Below are 11,503 nucleotides of genomic sequence, written 5' to 3'. Positions count from 1 at the left end.
ATGGGATCTGCCCTGGCTCCCCAGATCGGAGTGGCCCGCAGTGCATATATAGCAACCACAACAAAAAACAGTACTCGACATCTGGGACAAAATCGCGATCTCACATCTTTTCCTGCCCCCAACACTCTTATAGCCCGCAACCCCATGTTCTCATTGGCCCTACAGCCACAGGCATTCATATCTTTGAGTGGGGGAAAATCTTGCATAATCCAAGACCTCTTTGAGAGGGACACTTTAAAAAACTTTTGAAGAATGCAAGAAATCCTTCTGTGTCACAGAATCTAACAGACTACAGAACTAGCAGCTTCGCCACTGGTTGCTCGCCCCCAGATATACTCAGCGAGCTACCAGACCACTTACCTCTTTCGAAGCTCTGGTCCGAGTCTTTGAGGGCACCCACGGCTTAATCTCCTGCACACTCAAGGTACACTTACAGCAGAACCAACTCCACACCTACCAGAAGCAGTTGACGGCAGACACAGGGGAAGAAGTGACCCCAGAAAACTGGGAACAATTATGGCGTGACATTCCCAAAATCTACGAGTATTCCCCAACACAAATCAGAAAACAAGCTAATGACATGCTCGTACTATACCCCTACACGTTTGCAGAAAATGCTCCCTACCCTTTCCCCTCTCTGCTGGAGTTGCCAGACAGCGATGGGCGACTTCATCCATATCTAGTGGACTTGTCCACTCCTAACAATGTTCTGGAAAGAGGTCCTAAGTCATATTAAGGACACAGTGGGTTCTCTATACCAAACTCTCCCAAAGTGACCTTACTGGGCATCAGGCCAACTCGGCTCGCAGTCATGACACACTCGGATTGGCGCCTTATAGCACAGATGCTAGGAGCAGCAAGACAAACCATTGCACTTCAGTGGAAGAAACCCTCCCCCTCACCGATCTCAGCATGGTCCCTATGTCTTTGGCATATATGGCAATATGTTACTATTTGCCCGCCTCACTCATAGACACCAAATTCACTCACACCTGGCAACTGCTTATTCACCACCTCTCCCAACTAGAAAACTCTTGCTACACCCCTCCCCCCTCGACTGCGGGCCCTACAACTTTTTGAGGACTCTCTTTTGCCATACTCTCGAGGCAAAGCTCGAATGGACTCTCCAACGCACCAATCAGACAGAAGCCCCCTCTCCCCCTAAACGCCAATTGCACTCTAGTCGATTGCTTCCTGGGCTTGCCCCCCCACTTCGATACCTCCAGCTCCTCCCCCATCCTTTGTTCTTCCCCAAGTTATGTTGTTAAGTCATCACCAAAGAACATTTATTACCTGCTGCAGAAATTACGCTTGTACCACTGGGGCCATATTGGGCTTCCCACTCAAATGTTTCTTTTAATATATGACATCTATGCATCGTTGATCTTGTAACTGTTAATATAAAGCCTTCTTCCAACTCATATGTACTCTATGATGCATGATATCTATACGCTGCTCATGTTGCACTTACCGTTTGAAACCCTGTAATCTAACACTGCCTCTCCAGCGATCTATGTTCAGCATGATGAAGTTTGTTCTTTCTTAAAACTTTAAGAGATTTGAAATTTTTAAAAAAAACAAAGTTGAGTATCAAAAAAAAGAATGTTCAGAGAAAACCCACTGTTCAGTCCTAGGGGGAAAATGAAGCGTTAACTTACAGGCGAGTAAATCGGTTTTGGAATTGCAGTTTTGGGGAGGTAGAACCAAGGTCCCCCATGGTTCAAGTTGGCACTCGAGGGGCACCACCAGCGGCACTAGGGCGGCTAAATGCAGAGTGCAGGGTGCCAATGTTAGTCCATGGGCATAGGGGACACCTTGGTTGGGGGCTGCTAACAAGCAGGCCACTCTGTCTCAGGAGCCAAGCTCCTAGGGTTAAGATAAGGGCAAAGGGGGGTCCCAAATTAGCACCGTCTACACCACCAGCTGCGCTGGGGCAGCCAGGTGCAGGGTGCTTAATAGATGTCAGGAGCCCAATGCAATTCAATGGAGGACGTCAGTCAGTCACAGAAAAGGACTGCAGGCTGGAGCCAGAAGACTGGGTGATGGGAACCAATGACTGGAGGATGAAGAGTTGCTGGACACCAAAGGACTCAGGAGCTGCGGGTGCAGGGGTGTCCTTTCGTGTAAGATTCTTCTCACCAATGCTGGTTGGAGGCACCCTTCAGGATGAGGCTGCAGGCGCAGAGGAGAAGGTCGTGGAGGTCGTCAAACGCTGGCACTCAGGTCAGGATTGCCAGGATGACCTCGCTGGTGTGTTGGGCGTCTGGTGCAGAGAGGTGAGGACTTGCGGATCTGGAGTCCTAGCTTGGGTTGGTGTTGGACAAATCCGATGTTCACAGGACATATTTATTTTTGTGAAGGCAAGGTAGGTCTCTGGGGTTCTTAGAGGCTGCAGGACACACCGGGTTCAGCTCGCAGGAGTTTAGAGCAGCAGACAGGCTGGTAGGGCTGGGGCCAAAGCAGTTGTCCTCCTCCTCTTCTGCAGCACGGCTTGTCAGTTCTTTTTCTTGTCACGTCGAATCTGAAGAGACAAGGTTCAGGGGTGCCCCTAAAGACTAGATTTAGGGCATTACAGGGGTGTGCAGGTTGGGACCCTTGCCTGGGGTGTCTACATCCCCTAGTATGCCAGCCTCTAGCGGGTGGGAGGGAGGCAAAAGCCTCTTCCTGATTGGAGGGGTCCCCATCTTCAAGATAGCAGGGACCAAGATATCTGCTTCACCTTGCCTCCCACACCTGAGGTTGGCACAGCTCCCTTCCTGGCTGCGTTTTCCTGCTGCTTCTCGCGCCTCAAATGGGGATCAGAACAGGTGGGAGCCAGTTGCTGGTATCATCAAAATGCTGGGAGTAGCTAAGGCGGCAGGCCTTTGAAGCTCCCTCTTCGAGGACCCTGTCCATCCTGGCGAAGGAGGAATACACATCTGCCCAGGCTGTGCTTTGTTCCCAGAGTGCGGAGGGCTCTTTACCCAGGGGTCCAGAAACCTGTCTGGTGGTGGCAGAGCCAGTCAGAAACCACGCCAGAGTTGGTCATTTTTCAGGGGGCATCTCTAAGATGCTCTGTGTGTGCATTTTTTTACTAAATCCAACACTGGCATCTTTGTGGGTTTAATGTGCTGGGAAGTTTGATACCAAACAACTCAGACTTCAGTAAAGACATCATGGAGCTGTGGAGTTTGTGCTGACAAACTCCCAGCACATAATCTCAAAATTGATTCACTGCACCTACAAGGTCTGTGAATGGCACATGCACTGTAGGGGCATAGTGCTCATGCAGCTATGCCCTCACCTGTGGTATGGGGCACCCTGCCTTTAGAGCTGAAAGGCCTGCTAGAAAGGTGACCTATTCATGCCACAGGCAGTGTAGGTGGGAATGGCACACAGGGGTGGTTGCCATGTCGACTCTACCAAAACACCCAGTCTGCAATGGCAGGTTGAGGGTGCTAAGGTTAGGGGCCTCTCTGGGTGGCATACTACATGTTGAAGCCCTCAGAGGCCCTCTCTGGTCACCAAGTCCTTGGTACCAGGGGTACCTTTTATAAGGGACTTGCCCGTGACCCAGTGGTGTGCCAAATGTGGGTTTAAAGGTACCGTTTTGGGAAAAAACACAGGTGCTAGGGCACGGTTAGCAGGATCCCAGCACACACTTAGTAAAGTTGGCATCAGGTATCTGGCAAAAAGTTTGGGGTAACCATGCAAAACAGGGGCACTTCCCTACACAGGGGTTCCCTCTACGCTATTAGAACTCACTCAAACACTTTCCTTGCAGAATTCATCAAAGGAACAGCTCTTCACTCTTCCAGTGTCTAGTCAAGTGAACGCTAGAATTACCGTGAAATTCGCTTAATGTATGTAAAGTTGCTAAATAGAAGGCTGCTGCATCATTTCCAAGAGGACACACTTGACAGACGCACGATGGCGCTGATCGTCAGTTCCCAATACATCAATGGGTCGGTAATGCACTACCATTTTGTAAGCACCACTTAGCCACTAGAGGTTATCTGCGATCTGTGACCACAACAAAGGCTACGTTCCAGGGTCAATTTAACTACTTATCTTCATGTGGTGATATTTTGTGATTTTATATTGAGTTTTTCAGGTTTCATTTTTGAGTGTTCTGTTTAACTCCAATCTTAACCTGTTATAATACAACGTTATAATTTAATCCGTAATAAGCATCATATGCATATTGCGTTCCTCATATTCAACATATTAATTCCAGAACATTGTGATTCAAGTTGAAGAAAGGCGGAAGTGAGACTAGAGTTACGCAAATTATTGTCTAAAGCCAAAGTAGGTATAACTTGACTATATTTTGAGCCAGTGGAAAATTGTTTTTAAAAGGTGCATTGTTGCACACCAGTCCTCATCCATGAATATATTATTATAAAAGATGCTTAGACACACAAAGTAACCTCATGGTTCATAGATCTCAGCTTGGCGGTAGCAAAAAGACTAATCACCGGGAGGTGGAAAGCCTCAGACCCCCCACACATACTCACCTGGAGACGATCCATGTTGACATGGGCAAAAGCGGAAAGCATAGCCTTGGGTTGTGAGGACATCATGGGCATTAGCAAAGACCAGTTAGCCCTAAGATGGGATGCTCTACTCAAGGAGTTACAAAAAATACACAGCAATAACAAAGAGGGCTAAACCGCCAGGAGCTCGATAACTCAGGCAGAGGCACCATAGGGCAAGGCAATCCGCTGTTGTGGGGTTACTTCCAGACAGTGGATGACAAATAGGATTGTGTGCCTCCTACATTGCTCCACAAAAACAAGCTAATAATGAAAACACATGTGATGAGACACCTGAAACAGTTCTAGGAGGAGTCAAAGGAGTGCCTCGATACATTACTACATCAACCCCAGTTTTGCTCTTTAGTTGCCCCTGTTGCATTTACAGCCGCCTCCCTAACTTCAAGGCTACGGTATGAAACCGATTAATGCCACTACAGTAGTCCTTACGCACTCAGACTACTCAATATTTCGAGACTTTAAGATACACTATTTGCAATAAGTAACCAACTGCTAACTACTTGCACGAACAGCAATGACGTGTGAAAACTTACCTGGATTGTCATCGCAATATCATATTCTTTTTATCATGATATAACTACTGAGAATTATTGACTGTAATGCATATCATGCGTGTAAACCCTGTTAATGTGTAACCCATAATCATAACAAAAATAAATAAAAACAGATTTGGGGGTAGGGGAAATGCTTAGACACTGATTTTGATAGTCGTTGAAATTTCAGTTTCAAAGTGTTTTTTTATTTATAAGCTATCTATGGATATCAAACTGTACTTGAAGGCCCCAAAGTCAGGGCAAATTATACAACATTTTAAAAGGAATTTCAGTGAAGTTGTTAATCTCCTACGTTCTACATATTGAATGATCAGTTAACCTGAGTTACCGTCACATTAGCAACAGCGTGGTGAATACCTCTGTAAAAATTTGAACAATCCAGCTTTACGGTCAGCAAGATTGGAAAAAAGGAGCCACTGTCCACAGCACGCGCATTGAGCATAGAATGACTTTTTTAAAGGATCACCTCATTCCATGTTACCCTTTTTAGGTAATGCTTATTGCAACAAGCGGCAGAAACTCAAGTTGGAAAAACCAAAATAATGCCACTGGAAAATTACTTTTATTAAAAACCTTTTGAACTTTGACACACTGCGATTTCCAAAGCATCAGCTCCCATAACATCATGAAACTTTACTTTTGTAGAAGTCAAAAGAAAATTCATCATCTCATTTTTGCCTGATCCATGTGTTTATTTGTTATCATTTCTGCAGGAATAAAACAGAAGACAGCGACCCTATGTCACGTTCACATTCCCTTAATTATCCACCTTTATGCGGGCCGGAAGTTGCTCACAGTAGCCTGAAACGTACAGGTTACTTTTACAATGGGGGGGGGGGGGGGGGGGGCTGTTTCGAATTCTTATCTTACAATTACTTTTTACAAGCAATACTTATTAATCCAGTTGTGGGCACCGTGGATCTTTGCGCCTCCTAAAACATACCATTTTCGTATTTTATTGACAAATACAGCTGGCGCCCAGAATCTATGACTATGCAAGTTTGGATGCTGTGAGGATGTGCGATGTTGGAAGATAGCTAAAGAGGGTCAGGGAAAACAACTTCACAGTGGAAAGGTGTTGCAACATTTAAAAGAAAGCATACTTCAGTTCATGGAAATCTGAAGAACTGTCATCTTTTTTTCCTAAAGGAATCCTACAATCGGTCTAGATTTTTCAGGTCAGAAATTTGAATTATTGCACTCACAAATGGAGCACTTTACGTTGCCCAAATTGCACCTCTCCACTCCCCATATGCCTCACAATGGCAGGGGAGGCAGACTGGAATTGGGAGAGTTGAACAAGGAGCGACAGGATTTTGCTTGCACGTAAATGTGAGTTTATTCAGTAATGAAAGTTCTAACAAGGGGACTGGCAGGTGGTTTTCTAAATGTACCACCCAAGCTTTTGACACCCTTCAGAAGCCTAGTGGAAGGAACGAAGGCATACAATTTGTACCATGAGTAAAAATGTGAACTTGGGCTCCTATACCAAAGAAGGTCACAGGTTTATCGAGGATATGATCATGAGAGAACAAGAGGCTTTGCCGATTTTAAGAGAGAGGAGATGTGCATTTGTTGTCTAACAGTTTTTGGAGTAACCAGCATGTCTGTGCTCAATATAGAAGCTAGTGACAACAACTGCATGATTCAACAACCAAGATATTGTCTATATTCGTCTGTTATTTAAAAGGGTACTAAAGCCAGACATTCGGCTATCTCCTTAGCATTAGTGATGACGACAGCTTCATACTACTATTAAAACGCAGTAGCACCAGTTTTTCAAAGTTGGAGTCGCTGAGTCCTTGCTTTGAGGGGATTAAAACTCTACCCCCAAGGCTAAAGAGGCGTTCCACAGGTGCGCTGGAAGGCAAAGGGGTATTATGGATGACAAACACCTGTTTGACCAAGGGGTACTTCAGCAGACAAGAGAGACTTTTGTCACCATCAGTCAGAAATTTGAGAACTTCCTCTTCTCCTACTGCGGGTCTGCTGGCACTAAATTGGAAGAAGTCCTCGTCATCGTCCACATCTGCAGGCTCTGGGGAGGGCTGCTGTACCTCAGATGGCTTAATAAAAGCCACCTCTTCACGAAGGAAGCCAACGGCTTGCTCTGCTGTCTTGTCTTCCATCCATCGCAGCCGGAACTGAGGGATGCTTGCACTTGCAATGACCAAATGACGGTTCTTAAAACAGTTGCTGAACCTGCGATGGAGAGCGTCAAGTAAGCCATCTGCCAGATGGGTGGTGAGGGTCAGGGTAAGCCGCAGTGCCTCAAGTTTTTTGCGCAAGGCTGCAATGGTAGGAAGAAGAAAACCGATCAGGCACTTGGACTCGGCCTGCAATATATCGAGGGCACAGGCCAAGGGTTCCATAATGCGACAGTATTCATCCAAGAAGGCGAGTTCGGGTGGACGGATGCGCTCCAGCTTAAGATGATCACAAATATCATGCAGGATTTCCACAGGAACACTCCTCATCCGGTTGCATACCTGGTATAAGGAATTCCACCCCCTAACACAATGATCTTCAACTGTCATCTCCGGAAGTTGGACTGACTGGTTGCTCTTGTTCCAGAGAGCAACACATTTAACTATCACGGAATGGTACAACATCTTCAAAGCATAAGGCCCATGGCTTAGGATAGCATGTGCATCTTGAGAGGCCACAAGGCTTAAGGCATGGGCTGCACACTGGTGATGAGGAGGAAGTAGGATGCGTGGGGCATTAGAGTCCAATTGACCTTCCATGAGAAGTCTGTGAACGTCAAGGAATACAGGTGCATCCTCTTCCACTTCCTGCTTTACTTCAGTAAACACATGGAATGATTCATTTTCCTCTTCCTTTACATTAGTAGGAACTTTCCCAAAACCCTCAGACAGATGCGGGAAACCCTGATAAGTCTTCATGAAGTTGTACCCATTGTCTGTCACAATACAGCGCACCTTACCCTGTATCCCAAATGCTTCATGAATCTCAATAATCTTCGATGCAATCTGGCTGTATGCGAGCTTGTTTGCCAAGCGACAGCACGCAAGAGCTGCTGATTGACGTTTAAGAGAGGAGAGGTCAATCCAGTGAACAGTAATGCCAAGGAAACTGCATCCATGCCAGCTCCAGATGTCAGCAGTCGTGCACACCGTTGGGATGTCCCTTAGTCTGGTTCTCACATCTGCGGTCATCTGCTCATAAGTGCATTCCACATGCTCTTCAAGAGCTTGGCGACACATGACCTCACAGGATGGTGCCAGGCCCTTGACTAGGGCAATGAAAGAGGGCTGCTCCACCACACTGATCCTCTGGACATCCTGCACCACAAAATCCACCACCAGCCGGTTTACCAGCTCTTGATCAGGTGACGACGAGCTTACTTGGCAAAGTTTTGGCACCACAGTCTTTACAAGTATCGGTTTTGACTGAACAGGAGGGTACAGCATAATTTTCTTAAATGGGGCTACTGAGCTTTCGTACACTTCCCCATCAGCATTGTGATCCCAAATAGCATTGTGTTTCAGCGAAACCTGTACAGGACTAGGTGCGTCTTGGAAAAACTCTGTATGCGTCCTCTGCAAAAAGAAAAAACAGACTTGTTTAATTTAAAAACATACACGATCTAACATGTAAACCACACATGAAATATAAGATTGACAAGAGAAGCAGAGGGAATTCAGATGCTTTTCAGTGAGAGGTAATTTTATTAATGGCATTCACTATATAACTCACAATGTCCAATTCTCTATTTTAATAAAGCCTTTCTGCGAATTCTTTATCCGTTTCTTCACTTGCATTTCTCTTTGTGTCTTTACGATTTTAAACATTTTAACACTTAGTAGTATTGGCACCACTGATATTTTTTTTCTACATAGTGGTTGCTCTCAGACTTGAGGTTATATATATATATATATATATATAGATATATAGATATATATATAGATATATAGATATATATATATATATATATATATATATATATATATATATATATATATCTATATATCTATATATATATCTATATATAGAATACCAATGACTCGCTGCACACGCCTTGATGTTGGTTGCAGTTTCTTTTATTTCAAAACGTGACAAACTCGGGAACCACAGGGCCAATCCACACACCCGATACATCGTTGTAATTGTCAGGTTGTGCAGATGGACATAGGCTATATAAATTAAAAAATATAACTTATTTAAAAAATGTACGAGAAAAAAAAAGTAGTCCCATGGAAGTAGCGCCGGCCGCGGCGTGCGTGCTGACATCAGGAGCGCGGGGAGGAGCGACGTCCAGGAGCGCGGGGAGGAGCGACGTCCAGGAGCGCGAGGAGGAGCGGCGGACATGAGCGCGGGGAGGAGCGGTGGACAGGCTGTGAGGAGCGGCGGACAGGCTGGGAGGAGCGGCGGACCGGTGAACTCAGGAGCGCGGGGAGGTGCGGCCGATGAGGGAAGGTTCCGGGGGACCCACGGACAATGTCGGGGCATGCGGGGACCCTGAAGCCAAGGTCGGGACGGGCTGCTACTCCGGGGGACCCACGGACAATGTAGAGGCGGGCGGGGGCCGGGGCGGGCGGGGGCCCTGAAGCCTGATTGCTCCCGGACAAGGTCGGGACCGGCTGCTAGTATATATATATATATATATATATATATATATATATATATATATATATATATATATATATATATATATATATATATATATATATATATATATATATATCTCAATGAAACAATGCCAAATTCGAAGGCACATTAACCCATTCAGCTGAACTTGTGTCTTTCGTGCTGCAGAAGATCACAAAGCTAGGTCACTGATTTTATTCATATCTATAAATGATCAATTTATATTTTTGGATCTAGAGTAGGCTATACAGGTTCATTGATAGGTACCCTGGCTAATGCAGCTTCCGATATATGTACTGCCTGTCCTTGGATGCTTAAACAGGATATCTGTGCTTCTGTAACCTGCTGGCTTAAATGTCATTGTAAGATGGGAAGGAATCCATTTTTGCCAACGAACTAAGAGTGTTGGTAACAGTGCCGTGTGTAATATCCTCCACAAAGTCACGTTATCGCTTGGTGTTAAACATTCATGTGAATACCAAGAAACAAAGTAAACACCTGGGGCCTCACTATGAGTTCTAAGGAAAGTGAGTTAGTGCATGAAGCCTTACTGCGTGTTCTGCAGAAAGGCCTGCAACTCCAAGTGTTATCTCCACATACCCGTTGACTGTGAAAAGCAGGAGGAATTTATCCAGGGGAAAAGTGCTCCGGATGAAGGGAAGAGTGCTCAGGATGAGGCGAAAATGCACAGAAATTGGTGCGCAATAAATATTCTTGCAGTTAAATCTCATTTCGAGGGTAAAAACATGTGTGTCCAGCAATAACGCACCCAGTAGTTACCACGCCATGTTAATCCAGGTGCAGTATAAATAACATCACCATGTTAATTAGGACTCGTAATGAGCCCATTCCCATATTTTGGATGCTAGAGGGAATTTTAGGATTTTGTTTTGCAAAAACACCCACAAACCTCTCTGCCAAGGTTACTTCATTGTTCACAAAAAAAACAATACAATCTGATAGAGACTTCTAGCTGCAGATTCCTTACCTTTGAATTTTCCAGGCGTCAGGCTGGATCCGGAAACTTTTGCTGAGCCATGCCCCTTGCACGCAACGTCAGGTGGCTACATTCGGCTCCGCGTGTCATCAATGATGTCAGTTATGCTGTTGGGGTGCCTTCATAGGCGCCACCCAGGCATGCAGACGTCAGTTCTTTTCTTTCCGCGCCAGTTAAGCACCGATCCGGGAAGAGCTACCCATCTGCCACTTTTTGGCAGGCTTTTGTCGAAATGTTTGAAGACTTTGTGTGCGAGGGATGTCGGGTAGGAAGACAGGTTTGAAACAGTGCAGGACTTGTTCCCGCACAATGTCAGGTACCGATCCCCACCACATTTGTCTGTGGTGTCTTGAACACGACCACGATTTGAAGTTGTGTTCAGCCTGCCGGGCGATGGCTCCAAAGACCTTGAGGGAGCGGGCATTGAAGTTGCTCGTGGCCTGGCAGTCAACACCGTCGAGCGAGGCTCCAAGGACGTCACAATCCCATTTGAAGAAGAGGAGGTCGCGGGATCGCTCTCTGAGCCCTAAGTCCTTTTCCTGCCATTCGAGGTCATCTGGACACTCAGGGAAGAAGCACAAGAAGAAGTCCAAGCAAACTTAAACTTCACCTCAACTGGTGTCTGTGGTCGAGAGAGTGACCAAAGCTCTAGGCACGGTTTTGCGGAGCAGGAGCCAGAGTCGACTTTGCGTCTCCCTCCATTTCCGGGAGCCGGAGCGCCTCCCACTCAAATAACGGAATTAGGCCACGCACCGAGTACTTGAGTGGAACGACCCAGTTGGTGAGCCCTCGGGCCCCATCGGGTT

At 46.0% G+C, this 11,503-nt stretch overlaps 1 protein-coding gene across 1 annotated transcript in view; it reads right to left on the bottom strand.

Annotated features, from left to right (window-relative positions):
- Positions 1 to 5,252: 5,252 nt before the first annotated feature.
- LOC147731242 (uncharacterized) overlaps positions 5,253 to 11,503 on the bottom strand; it is a 76,763-nt gene continuing 70,512 nt past the window's right edge. Inside the window, exon 2 of the mRNA XM_086956249.1 lies at positions 5,253 to 8,652. Within this exon, the coding sequence (XP_086812375.1) occupies positions 6,802 to 8,652 (1,851 nt within the window). The 3' untranslated portion in view covers positions 5,253 to 6,801. The remainder of the gene's footprint in view (positions 8,653 to 11,503) is intronic.

The sequence above is a fragment of the Lissotriton vulgaris genome, chromosome 2_1, assembly GCF_964263255.1.
Source record: "Lissotriton vulgaris chromosome 2_1, aLisVul1.2, whole genome shotgun sequence".
Lineage (NCBI taxonomy): Eukaryota > Metazoa > Chordata > Amphibia > Caudata > Salamandridae > Lissotriton > Lissotriton vulgaris.
Note: the sequence above shows the minus strand (reverse complement) of the source record. Positions and strands in the feature narration are given on the sequence as shown.